At 36.6% G+C, this 23588-nt stretch overlaps 1 protein-coding gene across 1 annotated transcript in view; it reads left to right on the top strand.

Annotated features, from left to right (window-relative positions):
- EIF3H (eukaryotic translation initiation factor 3 subunit H) overlaps positions 1-23588 on the top strand; it is a 124055-nt gene that overhangs the window by 34213 nt on the left and 66254 nt on the right. The window contains exon 4 of the mRNA XM_010386879.2: positions 11436-11592. Within this exon, the coding sequence (XP_010385181.1) occupies positions 11436-11592 (157 nt within the window). The remainder of the gene's footprint in view (positions 1-11435; positions 11593-23588) is intronic.

The raw sequence follows: 23588 nt of genomic DNA, 5'->3' as shown, positions 1-23588 counted from the left end.
TGGCGGGATCTCGGCTCTGTGCAGCCTCCGCCTGCCAGGTTCAAGTGATTCTCCTGCATTCAGCCTCCTGCGTAGCTGGGGTTACAGGTGCCAGCCACCATGCCCGGCCAATATTTTGTATTTTTAGTAGAGATAGGTTTCACCATGTTGGTCAGACTAGTCTGGAACTCCTGACCTCAGGTAATCGGCCCGTGTCAGCCTCCCAGAGTGCTGGGATTACAGGCACCAGCCACTGCACTTGGCCCTATTAATTTTTAAAACTTTCCTTTTGGGTTATGGGCTTTTTTGGGAATTTGAAGAATGACAAAGTCTTTTTTTTTACCCCAGGGAAATGCCTTCAAGTACACAGGAAATATTGCTGATGATTTTAAGAGGTTCATAGATCTTTTCAAGTGCATATCTGTCCTTCAGGTTTGAATGTTTGCTTTTAGGGCTTGCATACTTTGAGAAGTATGCTTTTTGATATAGAATATTGGGTAGTGTGAATTAAAAAAAAAATCATGTCTTTTTGGGCAGGGAGATGGTAAATATTTTAACATTTTCCAATTTCTTTGTATTTGTTTTACATAAGCAGGCTTTTCTAGGAACAAATTATCTATTGTCTAAATAATCTCATTAAATTCCAAAATACTGTAAACAGGACAATTCTAAATAGTATACTTTGTCTTCTACAATAATACAATTTATTTTTGGTGACCAGGTTTATTAAAAACATGAGTCAATAGATGTTTATTTTATATTATACATAATAGATGGGGTTATAGTTGTGGTTTTTAGCTTAGCTCTTTGGGTATTATAGCATCTCAGGGGATCTTTGAATTCTGAAATTGAGAGTAAAATTAGGAGTCAGTGCACGTATGAATTGTTTCTTCATCAGACTTTTAAAGTGTGTATGGTTTTGTTCAGTTACGGTATTATTTATACACAATAAATTCCACTATTTTTGTGTGTGTGTGTGTGAGACGGAGTCTCACTCTGTCGCCCAGGCTGGAGTGCAAAGGTGCAACCTCCACCTCCCCAGTTCAAGCGATTCGTCTGCCTCAGCCTCATCCTCCCAAGTAGCTGGAACTATAGGCACGTGCCACCATGCACAGATGATTTTTTGTATTTTTAGTAGAGATGGGGTTTCACTGTGTTAGTCAGGATGGTCTCAATCTCCTGTCCCCGTGATCCTCTGGCCTCAGCCTCCCGAAGTGCTGGGATTACAGGCATGAGCCCCTGCGCCTGGCAATTCCACTCATTTTAAATGCACAGTTGGATGAACTTTAGTAATTGTAAACAATTGCTTAACTGCTACCACAATCAAGATGTATTAATAGAATAGTTTCCCACTTGGAGAGTTTCCTGGTATCCTTCTGCAGTCGGTATTTGCCTTCTCACCTTGGCCCTAGGCAACCACTTTCTATCAGCTTCCTGTTACTATTGCTTTCCCTTCTCTAGAATTTCATATAAATGAAATTTTATGCATAGTACATAACATTTTGTTTAACTTCTTTCACTTGGTATGTTTTTGAGATTCCTCCCTGTTTTGTCTATTGATATTTTATTCCTTTTTATTGTTGAGTATAATTCCATAGGATAGATATACAGGTTGAACATCCCTAATTGGAAAATCCAGAATTTGAAAAGTTCCAAAATGTGAAGCTTTTTCAGCGCTGACATGATGCCACATTGGAAAATTCTATACCTCACTTCATGTGATGGATCATTGTCAAAACACAGGTGCACACCACACAGTTTATTCGGGGTCTCCAAGGGGAAAGAGACCCTCCCAGTCTCCTTCAGCTATGTTACGAAGTGTTTTTTTTTTTTTTTTTCCTGCATGCCCAAATTGCCCCCTGCAAGCATACCTGCAGAGCGTGATAAAGTGGGGGCTTGATACATCAACAGCAGATTCCCCATGATGATCCACATGGGGCCAAGACGACCTATCTGCATTACTCACTGTGTAGTAGTGGTGGTGGTGGTGTTTTTGCTTATTCTCTGCCCTGTGGTGTAAAGATAGGGTTGAAAATGCAAATATTCCAAAATCTGGAACACATGTGGTCCCAAGCATTTGGGTGACGGATACTCAACCTGTGCTGCGGTTTATTTATTCATCTGCATTTGGTGGTTTGGGTTGCTTCCAGTTTTTAGCTCTTACGAATAATGCTACCATGAACATTTGTAGACATGTCTTTGTGTGGATGTTTTTATTTCTCTTGGGTAGATTCCTGGGACTAGGTATAGTCATTTGGTGCGTTTATGTTTAGCTAAGTAAGATATTGTAGTTACTGTTTTCTGCTTTTGCACTAGCAATTTTCATAGAGTTGAAGCTTTTTAGAAAGGTCTCAGTTTCTACTTTCGTGGCTCAGACAAGTTCAAAACTCCATATCCTGGCCCAAAAACAGAGATTGGATTATTACTCAGCTCCTGGATTTTGCTGATTATATCTAGTCTGATGTATTTTGGGATGTGACAGCATCAACTTGCAGGTCCTGAAAGTCCAATATGTTTCTTAAATAGTTTTCTTTTTACCTGTGAACTTTATTGGAGTTGCAGCCTTTATTAGAGGAATTCTGGTGTTAGCTTTATAGACATGCCTACTAGGTAAAGATTGACCCTGACCCTGGCATCAGGAATACGCATATTGCCAATTAAAAGCTATGGTAACTTTTCCTGAAAGGATTTTACTAGTATATTGTATTTTATAATTCATGAACAAAAAATAAATGAAATTGGTAGTTTTGAATTACTTAATGTTATTTTAAGATATAACTATTCCTGCTTGGCATGGTGGCTCACGCCTGTAATCCCAGCATTTTTGGAGGCCCCGGGCAGGTAGATCACTTGAAGCCAGGAGTATGAGACCAGCCTGGCCAATATGGTGAAACCCCATCTCCCCTAAAAATACAAAACAAACTTAGCTGGGTGTGGTGGCGGGCATCTGTAATTCCAGCTACTAGGGAGGCTGAGGCAGGAGAATCGCTTGAACCTGGGAGGCAGAAGTTGCAGTGAGTCGGGATTGTGCCACTGCCCTCCAGCCTGGGTGACTGAGCGACATCCTGTCTCGAAAACAAACAACTTTATGCCAGTAAGTGGGGCTATTATTTAACAGTTCTTTTAGTAAAAATGTGAATGTGTATCACTCCACCCTAGTGCTTATCCATCTAGAGACCTTTTTCTTCCCCTAAAATACAACTTGTGTGCTTTATGAAATGTAAATATTAGCATTTTTATTTAAAAGATTAAAAATCCACAGTCATTAAGTATTCTCTTCTCCCAAGTTTTCCTAGGGCTGATGGCTTGTTCTTCAGTTCTCTGGTCAGGTATCCTCTCAGAAGCCCTTCCTGGATCCCCCTCAGTTAAGGCTGCCTCCCTGCCCCTCCTCGTTACATTTCCCCTTTTCTTCTTAGCAATTTCCACAATCTGTAATCACATTAATTTTCCTAGTTGTCATTCTAGAATAGTGGTTCCTAAAGTGTGAGGATCTTGGACACCCTTTTAGAGAGTCTCCAAGGTCAAAACTTATTTTCATAATAACACATAATTTGTCATTTTTACTCTCATTCTTTCACGACTGTTTGATGGAGGTTTCCAGATGCTACATGATGTGTGTGATATCATAAAGGATTGACTGCAAGAACAGATATCATTATCCATCTGTTTTCTATTAAACCAGATATTAAAAAGATTTACAAAAATGTAAAACTACGTCTCCTCTCCTGGATTAAATTTGTTTTTGAAAATGTAAATTTTTTACAAAAATGTGAAACGTTGTCGTTCTTATATCCTGAGAAAATTACCTTGTTTTATAAAATGTTTTTTATTAAAACGTAGTTTATATTAACATGTAATGCATTTATTTTTATTTTTTTTCAAAACTTCCAATATAAGTTATTTTTAAGAGAAATAAATATTTCAGACATTTCTTGGTCTGAATTTCTGATATGCAGATATCAATGTATAAGATTTTTGGGGGGGGGGGTCCATGAAAATTTTAGGGATTTTAAAAATCTTTTAAGAGTTTTTTTTTTTTTTTTTAATTTTAAAGGGCCTTGAAATAACATGAAATGTCTTTAGTCTTTGTTCTTGTTCCTGTCACTCTGTTCCCCAAACCTTTAGGATTTCCTGAGTGATAGGACTGTCTTTTATTCATAATGCTTCCCCTTTGATCACATCTGAGTTAATGCTAATGAGGTGATTTGGGTTAGGCCCCTCAGGATGGAGCTAGTTACCCAAAAGAGCAAGTGATTAGAGGGTTGGAACCTTCAGCCCCACTGACCTGTGGGAAGGAGGGTAGCTGGGCTGGAGATTAAGCGCCATCCATTAAGCTCTGTAAAAACTCTTGTACAAGATTTGATGAGCTTTTGGGTTTCCAAACACTTGGAGGAGCTGGGAGGATGGAGGCCCAGAGAAGCTCTGCCCCCAACCTCCAATATTTTGTTCTGTGCATCTCTTCATCTGGCTTTTCATTTGTATCCTTTGTCATGTCCTTTATAATAAACTGATAAATGCAAGTAAAGTGTTTCTCTGAATTCTGTGAGCCATTCTAGTAAATTATTGAATCTGAGGAAGGCTTTGTGGGAACTCCCGATTTATTGCTGATTGGTGAGACGTACTGGAGGCCTGGATTTGGAATTGGCTTCTGAAGTGAGGGCAGTCTTGTAGGACTATGCCCTTAACTTTTGGAATCTGACACTAACTTCAGGAAGATAGTGTCAAAAATTGAATTAAATTGTAAGATACCCAGCTAGTGTTTGGCGAATTGAAGAATTACATGGTATGGAAAGAACCCACACATCTGGTGTCAGCAGTTGTGTGAGAGTAAAGAGAAACTGTGTGTTTGAGACTTGCTGTTCTAAAAATATGAGCCTCATGAAAGTAAAACCTATGTGTTTGATTTAGTTTCATATTTCCAGGGCCTGGCAGAGGTGACTGATCTGAAAAGTCACTCAGTAAATATCTAAGTGAATGAATGAATGAGTAAATGGATGAAGGAATGAAAGAAGTCAAAATAACAGAAGCCTAGTGATTCTGTGCAGAAAGATTTCAAATCTTTCTGTAGTTACTGGTCTATGCAGACATTATGTTTGATGGGAGATTATTCTAGTTCATCAAAAAACTGTAATATTTATTTTGGTCAAATTTGAACTGTTCCCTGCCATGGAACTGAGTCTTTGATATGATTTTGATAGGGAGGTCTTAGAGATTCTGTTAAATCTTTCGCTTTAGGAAGGATGGAAGATTTTACCTGCCATTCTTAATTCTTCTAAATTTTAGATTTATTGAATTAATAGTGTTATTTATTTGGCTATTTTAGATTGGTATTTATATTTTATCCTATAATACACAGAATACTTGTCAGAGAAGTTAAATCCTTTCTTACTTTTAGATTTTCGGGCAAAAATCTAAAAATCTAATCTAATAGGTTTTTTAGATTTAGATTTTTAGATTTAAAAATCTAAAATCTAATAGGTTTTCATTTCTTTTTTTTTTAAAACCAGACACTTTAAAAAATAACTTTGTGTTCATTAGAGATTGCGTAATAGTCTGCTTTGCTTTTTCAAATAGTTTCACTGAATAATGAACAATAGTAGAAAACTGTTCCCTTCAGGGTAATTTCAGCAGACAGGACATCTCTTTACTCTCTTGCAGGTTGGGATTCCTTGAAGATCTGCCCAACTTAAGACTGTGTAAACTTCAGAAATCTGGGAAACGGTTTGAGAGGCAACTGACCTAATCAGAGAACAATACTTACTGTTTAGGGCACATAGAGTAAGTTAAGCATTTAGACCCAGAACGTGACAAAGTTTCAGAAGGTGTAGAAGAATTTGATGAGTTAGGTTTCTGCTGTCAAGTTTGCTTCTGTCCCTTGAGGCGTAATTCATAGTAGAATCCTCATTTACCCATTAATTTATAGGATAAACAACTCTAGTCAGCAACGGTTCATAACAGTCTTAGATACGGGGTCAGATCCTAAGGTGTCTTACTGTGCTGCAGAAAACATGAATATTTCAAGATGGGTTGCTGGTATTACCTTCCCTCTTGTTTATATGTTGTAGAGATTCTTCCAAGTAGGGCTTGAATTCCTCTTATTAGGGTGATATTTATGCTTATTTATAAACAACATGTTCACTTTTGGGTCTGTATTTCTCAGTGTCTTCACTTTTCAGCACCCCACGAAGTCTTAAAACAGAGGAAAGGAAATTGGGATTTGACCAGCAGTGTATTGTAGTCACCTGAGGAGTTACAACAAAACAAAACAAAAACAAAGGAAAGCTAGGCTGTACAACTTCATTAAAAGTTAGAATTAAATAGGATGTTAGAGTAAGTTGGAGAATCTAAAAACAGACACCGCCCACCAAACCCGGTATAGGAACCCAACCCATATCAGTTAGCTGAATTTCAGGAGTGTGCTCAGTCATTAGTATACTTTAAAGCTCCCCAGATGGCTCTAATGTGTATCCAGAATGAGGACCCCTCTTCATTTATCTAAAAAAAGCTCTTTAGGTGATTTTTCTTAGCTGAGAATGAGTAAATAGGGCTCCTGAGTGTATATGTATCACAAATGCGGGGTCATTTGTGATACATATAAACCAAATATAACAGGAGAGTGTTTTTGTTTTGAAGAATGGTTAAGCTTTCCATGTGTCTTTTTCAGCCTTTGCTGTTATCACCATGTTTGGTGCGCTCAGCTTGGTGTCACTCATTTATTGTGAAGTAATTAGAAGTGCTTTGGACTCAGAAGTCAGATCTCACTTCCCTGGCTGGATTCCCTGTCAGCTTATCTCTGTTTCCTTATGTAAAATGGGAAAATAATATAACTGACTTCATAGGGTGGTTGTAAGGATTCAGTGAGTCATTGCATGTAAGACACTTAGTGGTCTTAGCTTGACATATCATAAGTGATTGATAAGTGTTTGCCATTCATTCCTTCAGCAAAATATGTTTTGCATATCTTTTATCTGCCCGTATCTGTGTTAGGTGTTGAAGATGTGGTGAGTAAATCATCCTTTCATTTTTATGGGAACCTTTACAAGGGGAAACAATGAGCACATTGATTCTGTCTCTTATTAAAGATACTTCAAATCTGTGAAATTTTGAAATACATGTACATGGGAAATTCTTGGTTATCTACGTAGAGTAGCAGAAGTATGTATGTCATTTAGTTCTATTGAATCAGGAATTTCCTTTCCTTTTAACATCTAAATCAATGTCCACAACCTTTCTGGCACCAGGGACTAGTTGCGTGAAAGACGATTTTTCCATGCAGGGATAGTTGTGGGGAGATGAGAGGATGGTTTCTGGATGACACTGTTCCACCTCAGATCGTCAGTCATTAGATTCTCCAAAGGAGCATGCAACCTAGATCCCTTGCATGTGCAGTTCACAATAAAGGTTTGTGCTTCTGTGAGAATCAGTGCCACTGGTCACCTGACAGGAGACGAGCTTAGGCAGTTTACCTCCCGCTGTGCAGCCAGGTTGCTATCAGGACACGGAGCAGTACCCGAGCAGTACCCGTCTGTGGCCTGGGGGTTGGGAACCCCTGCTCCAAATGAATCCTACTCTAAGGCATCTCCACGACATTACTTCTTGAACTAAAGAATTGAGGTTTTAGTGTGTATGTAGGAAGTAGGACGATCATAAAATGTCACAATGAAGAATGAACTAGCTTAGTTTTGATAATGGTTTTTTTCCCTGAGTACTTTATCAGATTATATTAAAATGACAAGATCATAAATATTAAAGTTGGAAATTATTTTAGTGATCGAGTCTTTCCTGAATGCTTTCTTTTTTTGGACAGCCTTAGAGTTGAAATCTTCTTTCCAGAAACTATCACCTGTGGTCCTTAGGTTTTACCTTCAAAGTAAGACCAATCCTCAAGCAACCAAAGAGCTCTTCAGTGTTTGGAAAGTGCTTTTTTTGAGTGTCCCTTGCCTAGAGAGAGGTTTGCATTAATTTTACTGGTTCTCATAATAGGATTTTAAGCTTTCTCTGTTGTAATTACCCTTTTCTGTGGATTCTTACTTATACTGATTGTTTTTTGTGCTTTTCTCATTTCTTAGTTGGGTACTGTTACTGGTAAATTTTCTCTTGGGTCATTGTGAAGAACTGAGGATAACAGTTCAGTGATGTTGAAAGAGTGAGATAATTATTTCTTTTACTTGGAGGACTGTATTCTATTGATATTACATAAAATTGCATTGGCTGTTTGGCAAGCATGTCAAGCCTGGTGTGCTGTTTGGTTACGTTATCCTTACTGATCCCTTTAGAATTCACTTTTGTTAGAGTTAAGACAGTTTCAATATAGTTTGAACTGTAATAACTTGTTTTAAAATAGTTTCTTCGTAACTGGAAATGAGGTTATTTTCACCTGTCTTCTTTATGAAACTGTGCTGGTACTAGTCACCAGTATTCTCTTTTGCATATGTAGGAATCAGCTGTTTAGGAATCACTTCTAGAATTTGTCTGAAGAACTGTGTTAAGCTCATATATCTCTTCTAGTATCTCTTGTTTACTTTGATTTCAGTAGTGGTTCAGCAATCTCATTAGTAGGGGTTAGTATAAGGGAATCTAGGTAACCTAGATGAATTGGTAGATGTGTTTGTAATAACTATCAGTTTAGTTTATCCCTTCTTAATCATCTGTGTTTGTTCTGTTTTTTAAGTGTAAAAATGATTTTTCTTGGCAGAGGTATGTTGAATAAGCATTAGTTATTGACAAAAATCAACAATATTGGTCATTTATTGAGCAGTTAGTATGTGGCAGACTCTGCAAAGAACTCTATACTGTGTCATTTTTAGTAGTGTCGGTAATGATATGAAATAGTGCTCTTTTGCAAATTAGAATCTAAGGCTTGAGAAGATTAAATAGCTTTCTCAAGGTCACAGCTAATAAATGCTGGAGCTGGAACTCATAACCATACTTGTATGACTCATCAAGTCCATTTTTGTGCCTTTCAAAAAGTGGAGAGGTCTTTCATACAGGAATGTGTAGGTTGTGTACTTCTTTCATTTCATAGTATTGAAGGTCTGCCAGTCTTATTAGTTGGTGTTAATCCATTTTGAGCTCTTTTCCCTGCTGACTGCTTGCTCTCCTTTGGAGTTACGTATCTTACTGGTGTAGTCTTTTTGGATCTATTCATAACACAGTTTTTACGGCATGTCTGTTGTCTATTACTAACCGGGTATTTTAATTATCAATTTAGTAATATGAAAATCATCTCCTTGTTATTAAAGTATACACACAAGCTTTGAACTTCAACTAGGTTTCAGTCTTGGTTCCACTACTTCCTAGATGTGTGACCGTTAGCCATTTACTTAATTTCTCTCTGCCTCAGTTTTCTTATCTATAAAATGAGTATAACGGTACCTTTCCCCTAAGGTTGTTGTGAAAATTACATGATAGGGTAATACATGCGAAATAATTAGATTATTGCCTGTCATATAATGTTTAGTAAATGTAATATGCTGTTATTAACTGGTCATTAATTAGTTTCTTTTTTTCTTTCATAATTGGTTTATTGGTTGTGTTGAGGATCAGTACACAGACATTTCAGTTTGTTCGCAATTCTTAACATATATACTGAAGATCTAAAAAGCCATGTGTTGTAATTTTTTAAGTTATTTCAGTGACTTTCCAGCTTAAAATTGGGAAGCAAACTTTCTGTAAGAGGCTATCAAGTGCCAGTATCTTCACATGTTAGTAAGCTGTTACATAGATCTCACCAATTCACAATATAATACCATATGGACTACATACTCAAATTTTCGATCTTCTATAGCACATTAACAAAGTTAATTAGAAAAGCAGGACTACCACTACCAAAGATGTTACAGTGCATGCAATTATGACAGGGAGAGTCATGATCAAAGAGTGTTTTTCTTTAGGAAATAGTTCTACTAAAAATAATGTGGGAGTGAAAGTAATTTAAAATGTTCAAGACATTAAATGCAGGACTGTAACTCCATATTGCCATTTAATATGCTTTGTATTACAGGATATAAAAACTAACCACCAACTATGAAATGTTAAGCTGACAAGACAGTCAAACCCTCCCATAATTCAGTATCTCACACAAACTTGTGTTTACAAAATAGTTGATAACAGTATTCCTCTGGGTTGTACAAGAAGGGAAATAGGGACTACTGATAAAATGCAGTGTATTATGATATCAGTTAAACTTGGCTTCTTTATCTCTGGCGTCATCAGAGGCTGGACTTTTCTCAGTTTTAGTTTCTTCGTTTTGTGCAGGTAAATTTCTTTAGTTTCCTGGTTGGCCACTTTGGCCTGTTTTCCCTTTGCTCCCCTTTTCCCTTTGTTTGCACTTTTTGTCTGAAGATTTATCCTTTCCTGCTGCCTTTTTTTAGCTTTGTTTCCACTTTTGCGGGAGCAAGTTTAGCTGACAACCGCATTGATTCCCTCTTAGGCTGGTTCTTCACCACCCCTGTGGCTGAGCTGACCTGTGGACTCAGGCTGCGCACAGAAGTAGCTGCCCGCCCTGTGTGTGCCTGGCCCACCCGTTACTTAATTTCTAACAGTAATACATTTGTTTTAATGGAGCACTAATGACGTACAAATAAATGGTCATTTTCTTGTTAGACTTCTTTTCCCTCTGAGAACTTTACATTACAATTTTGAATGTGTTGCCTTTTGGGTCTTCAGGCCATGGGCTTATATAAAGTATTAATGTTATTATTATTAATATGTGTCAGGCACTATAAAAAGCACTTTACATATATTAACTCCATGTTGTAGGAATTATTAGTATTATTATTATTGCAGACTTTAATTGCTTGTCCACCTGTGCATGGTGTTACCTCTTTTATCTTTATGGGAATATTAAAGGAGAGAGTAGTATAAGATCTGGTTATTCCATGAGAGGTTGTTTAGTGAATCCTTCTGATTGAGGAAAACTAGATCATGCTGGGGACTGTACCAACCAGATTCTTGTTGTTGCATCCTCTGACTATGGAGATGATCTGTTGAGAAAAGCAAAATGAGAATTTATCGGAAGGCTCTGCTTTCAGGTGTCCCAATAATTGAGACCTTTATCTCTGTATCTTACTGATTTTTGTCATTTACTTGTCTATTAACATGATCACTTTCTCAATAATAGCCGCAGGTTGAGGGGGTATTGATTGTTTGATTTGGCTGAAGGAACTCCTAGATGCCAGACCATAGGGGAGCTTTGATTTAAGAGCATAAGTGCTGTACATGGACAGTTTTTGACATGTAGTCCAACTCCTGGAGTTTCAGATCTACATTTAGATTATGTGAGCTTTATTATTTATGTAAGGGTAAAGGAAAGGATTTGTAAGGTATTTATTTATTCCTCTTATTTAATTTTGTGGTTTTGCAAACCTAGTGCAGTTTATTTTGTTTTTTCTTAGAAATAAAGGAAATAATAAACTAGGATGGTTGTTAAGCTCCTTTCTGTGTGTGTGTTTTAGGTGGTATTAAAGATAATCAAACATTATCAAGAAGAAGGACAAGGAACTGAAGTTGTTCAAGGAGTGCTTTTGGGCCTGGTTGTAGAAGATCGGCTTGAAATTACCAACTGCTTTCCTTTCCCTCAGCACACAGAGGATGATGCTGACTTTGATGAAGGTAAGGGTGTTCATCACAAGTGTGTCTTTGCAGTGCATACAAATGGATATTAACACGGGTCTCACCGTAACTTTTGATAATGTGTGACCTGGGAGTCTGTCAGGCTAGCCTACTTCCCTTGATATTGGATACTTTGGGAAAATTATATAAATTCTGGGAAATGAGGGTTTATACCATAGACATCATTAGTTTGGCCTTTACTTATTTGGAATTTGTGATTCCGATTTGTAATAGATTGGATAGGAACTCTGCTGTTGACTTTGTCAACCTGAAATCAGCTTGCTAAATAAAGTTTTGAGGGACAAAGATCATCCTTATGTGTCTGGTATCCATTCCCTTCTATCCTCTTTTGGTTAAGTCGGTGTTTAGAAAGAGATGGAGTTATTTTCTGCTTCAGAAAGAATGTACTCCTCAAGCATTTCAGAAATATTTTGTTTTTGTACTATGGGTGTAATAGTTTTGTTAGCAAAGGCTGAGAGTAGTTAAAAGCTCACATCAAAGGCTGAAGTCAGCATCTAAAAGATTTTTTAAAAAATCAGGTTGAAAATAACTTCTCACTTATTTGAACTCTCAGGTTTCATTTTCTGTGTAACTTTTTATTGTGGTAAAAAGCACATAAAAATTTTAAGTATACATTACAGTAGTGTTAAGTATATGCATATTGTGCAGTAGGTTTCTAGAACTATTTCATCTTGCAAAACTCAAACTGTGTATCCATTGAACAATCCTTTTTCCACCTCTTTCATCCCTTCATCCCCCATTCTACTTTGTGTTTCCAAGAGTCTGACTATAGATACTTCATGTTAGTGGAATCATGTGGCATTTATTGTTTTGTGAGTGGCTTATTTAGCATAACGTCCTAAAAGTTCATCCATGTTGTAGCAGTGACACGATTTTCTTCTTTTTTCTCAATGCTGAATAATAATTCATCATCTGTATATACCACTTTTCCTTATCCAGCCATCTGTCGATGGAAGTTTAGGTTACTCCCACCTATTGGCTATTGTGAATAATGCTGCAGTGAACATGGGTGTGCAAATATCTCTTTAAGATCCTGTTCCCGGCTGGGCGCGGTGACTCAAGCCTGTAATCCCAGCACTTTGGGAGGCCGAGACGGGCGGATCACGAGGTCAGGAGATCGAGACCATCCTGGGTAACACGGTGAAACCCCGTCTCCACTAAAAAATACAAAAAACTAGCCGAGCGAGGTGGTGGGCGCCTGTAGTCCCAGCTACTCAGGAGGCTGAGGCAGGAGAATAGCGTAAACCCGGGAGGCGGAGCTTGCAGTGACCTGAGATCCGGTCACTGCACTCCAGCCCGGGCGACAGAGCGAGACTCCGTCTCAAAAAAAAAAAAAAAAAAAAAAAAGAAGAAGAAAAGAAAAAAGATCCTGTTCCCATTTTCTTTTGGACATGTACCTAGAAGTGGTGTTACATAGTAATTCTATTTTTAATTTTTTGAGGAACTTCTGTATGTTTTTTAGTAGCAGCTGCACCATTTTACATTTCCAACCTTGCACAAGGGTTCCAATTTCTTAATATCCTTGTCAACACTTGTTGTTTTCTGTGTGTTTGATAATGGCCATTTTAACAGATGTGAGGTGATCATCTCATTGTGGTTTTGATTTGCATTTCTGATGATTACTGATGTTGAGGATCTTTTCATATGCTTGTTGGTGATTTGTATATCTTTGAAAAAATGTCTATTCAAGTCCTTTGCTTATTTTAAAATTGGAGGCTTTTTTTTTTTTTCCTGTTGAGTTGAAGGAGTTCTTTATATTCTGGATATTAACCTCTTATCAGATATGTGGTTTGCAATACGTATTTTCTCCCGTTTTGTAGGTTGCCTTTTTACTATATTGATTGTTTGCTGGGCAGGAGTTTTTACATTTGATGTACTCAATTTATTTGCATAATCTTTTAGCAGCATTTTGTAGTTAACCAAAGTGTTTTACCTCTTTGGTTAAGTTTATTCCTAAGTATTTTATTCTTCATGATGCATTGTAAATTGGATTTTTCTTAATTTCCTTTTTGTCATTTTTGATATGACTTTTAACTGATCATTTTAACTTTGATAGAATGTTACTTACTTCATTTGACTTCATACCTTCATAATACCTTGAGCATATGATAGACACAAAGTATATGCTTGCTAAAGTGAAATACCTTGCAATTTGTCTGCAAAACAGTTTTTCATTAAAGTAATTCTTCTGGAAACTAACCAGGGCTACTTTTGTTCTAGGCACCTGAATACTAGCATACTTGGATTTTTTAAACCTTTATGCAGTGTGCGTCCTTTTTTTTTTTTTCTTTTAAAAAAACTGGCTATGCTCTTATTTCATCTGAATTACCTCCCACAGAATTAAGGTTGAGATTTCTCTGCAGTTCATTCTGGCAGTATTAGAATATCTCTTTCTCTATACATGTACATATCTGGGTGTACTTAATTATATTTAAATAATCACTAGGGCTGGAAAAGAAGAGATTGTTAATGCAGTTTCTTTGGTTTACAAGTGAGGAGTTTGAGAGGTTTACTTTAAGTTTTTTGGTTATTGGGTTGGTGGCACAGTTGAGAGTAGAATGTATTCCAGAACAGTTAACACTGTCACACAGTTTTCTCAGGTAATTAATTTTTAAAATAATATTCTTGGTTTAGAATATGAAGAAATAATACTCATTGCAATTATGGTAGGCGAATGAAACAAAATATATTAATAATTCTAGATCATTGCAAACCAACTTCTTTTATGAGCCTGAAATACTTGAATTGACCAATATGTTATTTCACGAACATGCACTTGATTTTTAAAATTTCTATAAGCTCTTTATTTTCAAAGTCTTAAAAGAATGTTTATTTCAAAAGTTTCACATGGAGTAAGAAGCACAGATTATTATCCTAATTTTACAAATTGGAAAACAAGAACAGAAGAATAACTGTGCGGATTTACGTAGGTAGACTTTGCGAGAATAGATTTTTTTAAAAAAATGATCATTTAGGGCCTTTTAACTGATAAGAAAAACAAAATCTCAATTCTTTAGTTTTCCTGCCAGTTTTCTCTGCTTCTTCACTTGGGTTAGAGAAAAAGCAAGTTCCAGAATATGTACTACATGCTGCTCTTTGTGTGAAATTTAAAAAAATATAATACTACATACTGATAAAAGATACACATGTAGTAAGAGTATAAACATGCATGAGAATAATAAACACCAAATTCAGGATAATAGTTACCTCTGGAAGGCGAGGTATAGAGGGGACACAGAGGACTTCAGCTTTATTGGTAAAATTACTTAAGTTGGTTAGCAAGGACACAAGTGTATGTTATTTGTGTTAGTCCATTTTCATGCTGCTGATAAAGACATACCCCACACTGGGTAACTTACAAAGAAAAAGAGGTTTAATGGACTCACAGTTCCACATGGCTCGGAGGGCCTCACAATCGCGATGGAACATGAAAGGCACGTTTTACATGGCAGCAGGCAACAAATAAAATGAGAACCAAGCGAAGAGGGTTTCCCCTTATAAAATCATCAGATTTTGCAAGACTTACTCATTACCGTGAGAACAGTATGGGGGCAACCGCCCCCATGATTCAGTTATCTCCCACTGCGCCCCCTCCCACAACATGTGGGAATTACGGGAGCCACAATTCAAGATGAGATTTGGGTGGTGACACAGCCAAACTGTATCATGCCACCCCTGCTCTTCCCAAATCTCATGTCCCCACGTTTCAAAACCAATCATGCCTTCCCAACTGTCCCCCAGAGTCTTAACTCAGTTCAGCATTAACTCAAAAGTCTGCAGTCCAAAGTCTCATCTGAAACAAGACAAGTTCCTTCTACCCATGATCCTGTAAAATCAAAAGCAAGTTAGTTCTTCCTAGATATGAAGGGGGTACAGGCATTGGATAAATACACCCATTTCAAATGGGAGAAATGAGCCAAAATGAAAGGGCAGAAGGCCCCAGGCAAGTCTTGAAATCCAGTGGGGCAGTCAAATCTTAAAGCTCCAGAAGTGATCTCCTTTGACTCCATGTCTCACATTCAGGTCAAGCTAATGCGAGAAGTGGGTAGCTCTGCCCCTGTGTCTTTACAGGGTACAGCCTTCCTCCCGGCTGCTTTCATGGGCTGGTGTTGAGTGTCTGCGGCTTTTCCAGGTGCATGGTACAGGCTGTTGGTGGATCTACCATCTGGGGTGTGGAGGACAGTGGCCTTCTTCTCACAGCTCCACTAGGCAGTACCCCAGTGGGGACTCTGTGTGGGGGCTTCAACCCCACATTTCCCTTTTGCACTGCCCTAGCAGAGGTTCTACATGAGAGCCCTGCGTGTGCAGCAAACTTCTGCCTGGACATCCAGGCGTTTCCATACATCCTTTGAAATTTAGGCAGAGGTTCCCAAGCCTCAATTCTTGAATTCTGGGCACCTGCAGGCTCAACACCACATGGAAGCTGCCAAGACTTGGGGCTTGCACCCTCTGAAGCCACAGCCCGAGCTGTATCTTGGCTCCTTTTAGCCATGGTTAGAGTGGCTAGGATGCGGGCCACCAAGGCCCTAGGCTACACACAGCAGGAGGGCCCACAAAACCTTTTTTACCTTCTAGGCCCCTAGGCCTGTGATGGGAGCTGCTGTGAAGGTCTCCGACATGCCTTGGAGACATTTTCCCCACTGTCTTGGAGATTCGCATTTGGCTTCTCATTACGCATATTTCTGCTTGAATTTCTCCTTGGAAAGTGGGCTTTTCTTTTCTATCACATTGTTAGGCTGCAAATTTTCTGAACTTTTATTCTGTTTCCCTTTTAAAACTGAATGATTTTAACAGCACCCAAGTCACCTCTTCAATGCTGTGCTGCTTAGAAATTTTTTCCACCAGATACCCTAAATCGTCTCTCTCAAGTTCAGAGTTCCACAAATCATTTAGCAGTCTCTTTGCTAAAACATAGCGAGAATCATTTTTATTGCAGTTCCCAGCAAGTTCCTCATCTCCATCTGAGATCACCTCAGCTTAGATTTCGTTATCCATGTCATTATTAGCATTTTGGTCGAAACCATTCAACAAGTCTCTGGGAAGTTCCAAACTTTCCTACAGTTTTTCTGTCTTCTGAGCCCTTTCAACTGTTTCAGCCTTTGCCTGCTATCTGGTTCCAACGTTGCTTCCACATTTTTGGATATTTACAGTGGCACCCAACTCTTGGTACCAATTTACTGTATTAGTCCGTTTTCATGCCACTGGTAAAGACATACCCGAGACCTGGCAATTTATAAAGAAAAAGAAATTTAACGGACTCACAGTTCTACTTGGACGGGGAGGCCTCACAATCATGGCAGAAGGCAAGAGGCATGTCTTAAATGGTGGCAGGCAAGAGAGAGAATGAGCATGAACAAGTACATTAAACATTTAAATGAAAACATTTAATATTTGTCAGTGTAAAAATTTAAATTTAAGAACATTACAACAAGTCAAGTTTTTAAAATTTCAATTAAAAAATATTTTAAATTTAAATCAAACAGTTGTAAATGTTAAAAAATATTTTAGCCCTGAGACAGAGACTTATGTTTATCATTAAATAATAAAAAATAGGCATTGTATTCTGTGTACTGTATGTAAATTGCCTATGATTAGTTGTTAATCTGCACAGTTGAAGGTCTTTTCAGTCCCATTTTCCGAAATTAGGATACTGATGTTTAGTGACATAAGTAACTTATCAGAAATCTTAACTAGGATTTGGTAATATAGGGATTATAACCAGTAGCTGGCTGAGTTCCAAATACCACGGTTTTTCTACTATAATATGTTGCTCTTAGACTCTTAGTGAAGTGTATGCCAGAAGTTAAAGGGTGTTGAGTGTAGGTCATTATTCCGTATGTGAAATCCACTTTTTGTGTAAAACAAGTAAATAAGTTTTTCTTGGTCTACCTTTAGAAATTAATGGGAATTGTCATTTTTCTTATACATGTGAAAAATCTAAGATAATAGTATTCTTTAGTTTTTCATAACCTCATGTGATAGATTTAAATTTTAGCTTCTTTCACCTAACCCATATATTCTTTTTGAAAAAATATTTGCATTGATCTCTCCATTTTATTTTTCGTGAGAATTTTAAAAATATTCATAAATTTTTCTGACAACTATTTACTCCTCAACCCTTTAGAATGACTGTGTACTTGGTGATGGTAACATTCCCTCTTTTTTATATGTGTGCTGTCCTGTGTCTGGCCTTTTTTCTGGGTGACTGTGCTTTCCATTCAAACATTTTGAGGGTGGACTTTCCCATATTACATTCTCTCCATTTAAGTTTCCCTACTTCTATCCCTTTCCTCTTTTTCTTTTTCATCTCAGATTATTCATTCCCTATAAAAATTTAGTTGTTCTGTCTTCCAGAGCCTTGCCATAGTTTCTCTAAGAAGTTGGTGAGATGACAGGCTTGATGGTGATAGCCACAGTTTCCATTGTAACTATAATTCTGAAAAATGCAAAGTTAGGAACTCTTTTATTCAGAATTAAAAGGCCCATAATTATGCAGTTGATATTTCACCCAACTCTGAGTTGAGAGATTACAAACTTGCCAAGTGCTGTTTCTCAATCCATTGTCCTCACAAAAGCAGTGAATTCTGATATGATCCAATGGTCAGTTATTAAACTAAGGCTCATTTCCTCCTGGCCTTGAATGTACTGTTCACATATTTCTAGATATACAGATATTGGACATAATTATTTCTGTCTTCGTTTTCTTTCCCACCATAGTAATTTTTCTTTATTCTTTTGTGTTTTTATCACAATTAGCATTTTCAATACAATGTAACTCCTAACATTTTTTTTTCTTTTTTGGGGGAAGCAGGTTTTATTATTAATTTTAATATATGTATTTTTATTTCAATAGGTTTATGGGGAATGGGTGGTGTTTGGTTACATGAATAAGTTCTTTTTCTGAGATTTTGGTGCACCTGTCACCTGAGCAGTGTACACTGTATGCAGTGTGTAGTCTTTCAACCCTTACCACCCCCCAACCCTTTCCCCCAATTCCTCAAAGCCTGTTGTATCCTTCTTATGCCTTTGCATCCTCATAGCTTCGCTCCATCTTATGAATGAGAACATATGATACTCGGTTTTCCATTCCCGAGTTACTTCACTTAGAATAATCGTTTCTAATTCCATCAAGGTTGCTGCAAATGCCATTATTTTGTTACTTTTTATGCCTGAATAGGCATTCCATAATATATGTATGCATCACATTTTCTTTATCCACTAATTGATTGATGAGCATTTGTGCTGGTTCCATATTTTTGCAATTGCAAATTGTTCTGCTATAAACATACGTGTACAACTATCTTTTTCGCATAATGACTTCTTTTCTTCTTGGTAGATACCCAGGAGTGGAATTGCTGGGTCAGATGGTAGATCTACTTTTAGTTCTTTAAGGAATTGCCACACACTGTTTTCCATAGTGGTTGTACTAGGTTACATTCCCACCAAAAGTGTTTTCTTTTCACCCCATCCACACCAACATCTATAATTTTGTTTTTTTGTTTTTTGTTTTTTTTTGATTGTGGACGTTCTAGCTAGGAGTAAGGTGGTATTTGCACTGTGGTTTTGATTTGCATTTCCCTGATCATTAGTGATGTTGAGCATTTTTTCATATGTTTGTTTACCATTTGTGTATCTTCTTTCATGTCCTTAGCCCACTTTTTGATGCAGTTATTTTTTTCTTGCTGACTTGTTTGAGTTCATTGTAGATTCTGGATATTAGTCCTTTGTTGGTTATATAGATTGTGAAGATTTTTCCTACTCTGTGGGTTGTCTGTTTACTCTGCTGATTATTTCTTTTGCTGTGCAGAAGCTTTTTAGTTTAATTAAGTCCCATCTATTTATCTTTGTTTTGTTGCGTTTGCTTTTGGGTTCTTGGTTATGAAGTCTGCCTAAGCCAGTGTACTGAAGGGGTTCTCCAATGTTAGCTTCTAGAAGTTTTATGGTTTCAGGTTTTAGATTTAAGTCTTTGATCCATCTTGAGTTGATTTTTGTATAAGGTAAGAGATGAAGATCCAGTTTCATTCTTCTACATGTGGATTGCCCATTATCTCAGCATCATTTGTTGAATAGGGTGTCATTTCCCCACTTTGTTTTTGTTTGCTTTGTCAAAGTCAGTTAACTGTAAGTATTTGGCATTATTTCTGGATTCTCTATTCTGTTCCATTGGACTATATACATGTTTTTATACCACTACCATACTGTTTGGTGACTATGGCCTTACAGTAGTTTGAAGTTGGGTAATGTAATTCCTCCAGATTTGTTTTTTTTTTTTTGGCTTAGTCTTCTTTTGGCTGTGCAGGCTCTTTTTTGGTTCCATATGAATTTTAGGATTGTTTTTTCTAGTTCTGTGAATAATGAGGTGGTATTTTGAGAGGGGATTGCATTGAATTTGTAAATTGTTTTTGGCAGTATGGTCATTTTCACAACATTGATTCTACCCATCCATGAGCATGGATGTGTTTCCATTTGTTTGTGTCATCTATGATTTCTTTGAGCAGTGTTTTGTGGTTTTCCTGGTAGAGGTTTTTCACCTCCGTGCTAACCCATATACTCTATATTAATGGGCATTAAAATGTAGTCACCAGTAGATTTTTGTTAAACTTAGATAAAAACTACAATTTTCTATTATATGGAATAGTCCTGTATGTTGATTTTTAAAAATCATGGGTAAAGACCCGTTGCATTTCTTACTGCTTTTCTATTGTTTTGTGCTCTCTAAAACTAGCATTTATTCAGAGAAAGATCTTTTTTTGTGCCATCCGCCTCAGGGAGGTAATATACCAAATATTTCAAAATTTTAATGAGTATTTATTTCAAGTGTTTTGTTTGTTTGTTTTGGTGTCTCATGTAAAGAGGATATTTTTAATCTGTTGTCCAAAAGTGAAATATTAATACATGGTTTAAATCAGAGATTGACAAACAATGATCTGATTTGTAAATAAAGTTTCGTAGGGACACTGCGATGCCCATTCACATATTTTTTTGTGGCTTCGTTCCCGATACAGTGGCACAGTTGAGTAGTTGTGACTGAGACCATATGGGTCCTAAGCCTGACGTATTTACTGTCTGATCCTTAAAGAAATTTTGACCACCTGTGATTTATATAACTTCATGTCTTATTGTTCTCTCTCTCCTGTAAAGTTAAAGAATAAGGCAGTAAATCCTCTCTTTCATCATAAATTGATAATTTTTTGTGCGATATTTGTTCTTGATGTTACCTTTAATCTTGGCTGAGCTCAGAATGTATTTTGCACACTGAAACGAAAATACTGATACTATAGGATGCTTGTTTCACTGGCACACCTAGAAAGTATCAGAATAGGTAGTTTTTGCTTTAGTTTTAGTGCCTTTTTCGTTGAAAAAGAAAACACATGAAGTTGTAATTCGTGGTTGCTGACCTGTGACTAGGCATTGTGGGAAGATAGTGGTATGAGGCCAGAAAACCTAGGTGGAAATCTTAAGCTTTATACTTTGGAGCTGTGCAACATAGAATAACTTCTGAACCAATTTTTTCTGACTCTGGTATCTTTTGTTTAGCACATAGTAATTGCTCACTTGAGTACTAGAAACAATGAGAATGATAATTTCCTTATGAGAATAATGTTTTGTATTGTGCTGTGTTAGATTATGTTACTGGATGATTCAAAACCTAGAACACTTTTGTTACAAGTTTTCTATTTGTTTCTGTTAATTCACAATTTGTTTTTGTACATGTGGTAACTCTCCTTTGAGTGGATTCAGTCTTCATAAACTTTTGTATTACAGAATTTACCTTCTAGTTGAAAGTGAGATAATTTGATCATATTAGAGAATATATGCTTTTTCAAAACAAAACAAAAAAAAAAGAGTAGAAAAACTCATACTAAAATTCCCGTTAGGGGGCACTATTATCAAGCTTAGCAGAACTGAAGACTAATTTGTTTTCTCAGACATGCAACCCAAGGCTTGCTAAAAGGGAAAAATATTTTCATCTGATAAGATTCAGATACTGTTTTATACAACTGAATTCCCTAAATATGTTATAAAGTGCACTGAATTAAACACAGATTCAATAACTCACTGCCTTGCTTTTCAGCACACTAAATTGATTTAATATTTCAGGTGCTATAAGAAGCTTGCTTTATTTTGCATCAGAGCCAAATCCATAATTTTCATATTTGAAGTGGCCAATTTTGCTTATTACACACAAAGGATGATCCTTAGCCTTCAAAGTAGGTTGATTTCAAAACGAAGCATGAAGAGTGCATTGTATTCCTAAAATTCAGTTAGGGGAATAAAATAATGTCTTTTTACTCAGACAGTATTCATGTGTGCACCATGTGTAATTATTAAAGTGATAATACGCATTGTAGTGATAAATACAACACATAGCTTTTATCTGTTTTTGTTCATTTTCAGTAGGAGAAAATTGTTACTTGAAAATTATTTGCTCTTGTATTAATCAAGTTTGGTGTTGCAGTAAGAAATACTGGCGTCAGCTGTTTACATATTTTGTTTATGTTTTCAAAAGAAAAGCAGAGTTGTAGAATCAGTCCTTTCAGAGGCTAAAATATGAATTGACAAAAATGTAATTAAAATATTGATGTATTCAGAGTAATTTTTCCTAGCATAGGGTTATTTTTGTGTGACCGACTTTGGAGAGAATAAATTTGTATGGTGATGTTATTTGCAGTGCTCTCTGTGCAAATTAGTCATATTTTACATTGGAGAAAATCTCTGCTTAGTTATTTGCTTCCTCAAATCTCACCTTCCTTCTCTTCTTAGTTTTCCTGCAGCCCACACCCAGGGTAAAACTGCTGGAAACCTAGTCTGTAGTTACTACTTCGCCTTTGTATTGCTTTTAAGCTCAGGGAAGAGTTGAATTTGGACAGAGAAAGCATTTGATATTTTTTAGACAGATGGGGACTTTTTCTGAATAGACATGTGTTTGCTTATTATTTTGTGTTACCCCCATCTGTATGAATAGTCAGTGATCATTGTGGTCTGTTTGACACATTCCTTTTTTGAGAACTTCTGTTTCTTTTGTTACATTTTTTTTTAAATGATATATTTTTGGTAGAAATGTTAGAAACGATATGTAGACAATTTTGGGGTATGTTTTGAAATTTACTGGAGAAATAGCATGTTTACCTAGTGACCTCATATCATTGTGGTCAGGTGTGGAGGTATGATAAAATGTTTCAAATATCCAGAAAAAAAATTAGTCCACCCTAATTCACTTCAGCATGTAGCCAGCAAATTACTTGAGTGGGAAGTAAAAAAGATACAAAGACACCAAATCTGGTTACTGCCTCAAAAGATTTTAAATGGAAGAGACAAGTGCGTACATAAAAAAATTGTAAAACAGAATTGATGTAAGTCTAGACTACAAAAGGAAAAAATGATGGGAACACCCAGCTATCAACCACTAATTCCTTTTGGGGGATGACTTCACAGGAGAGGTGAAGTTTGATTCTATAGATAGATGTCAGTTGCAATTTTAAGTAACTGTTAAACAAGAAAGTTGTGTCTTTTGAATCTGTTGAGATTATTTGTATATCTGGGTCCTCATAAGTGGCACACACATCTCTAGAAATCAAGAACAAACTGATATGTATATATTTTTAATTTGACATCTTTATTGTTCAGATCCCTTGAAAATACTTTTCAGATATTGCTGTTGCTTTAGTATTCAGGTAGAGAAGTTGTTTTTCACGTTTGTTTTTATACATGAAAGTTCTCCTAATAATGATGTTAGTACCATGTTTATAGAACCTTGGGGCCCATATTGCAGTTCTATTTAAAATATTTAGTAAAATACTTGATAGATACTTGATTTTAGAAGCATTATGTAAGCAGGTAACTAGAGAGAATCTGTACACTGAATTATGTAATTCCTCTTGGTACTCATCTTTTTGTTGCTCACGTAGTATTTTGAAAATGTTAAACTGTTCACATTTAGTGATTTACTGCTAGATAATCAGGGCAGTGAACTT

The sequence above is a fragment of the Rhinopithecus roxellana genome, chromosome 9 (assembly GCF_007565055.1).
Source record: "Rhinopithecus roxellana isolate Shanxi Qingling chromosome 9, ASM756505v1, whole genome shotgun sequence".
Lineage (NCBI taxonomy): Eukaryota > Metazoa > Chordata > Mammalia > Primates > Cercopithecidae > Rhinopithecus > Rhinopithecus roxellana.
The sequence above is the reverse complement of the archived record's forward strand: the minus strand, read 5'-3'. Positions and strand labels throughout refer to the sequence as shown.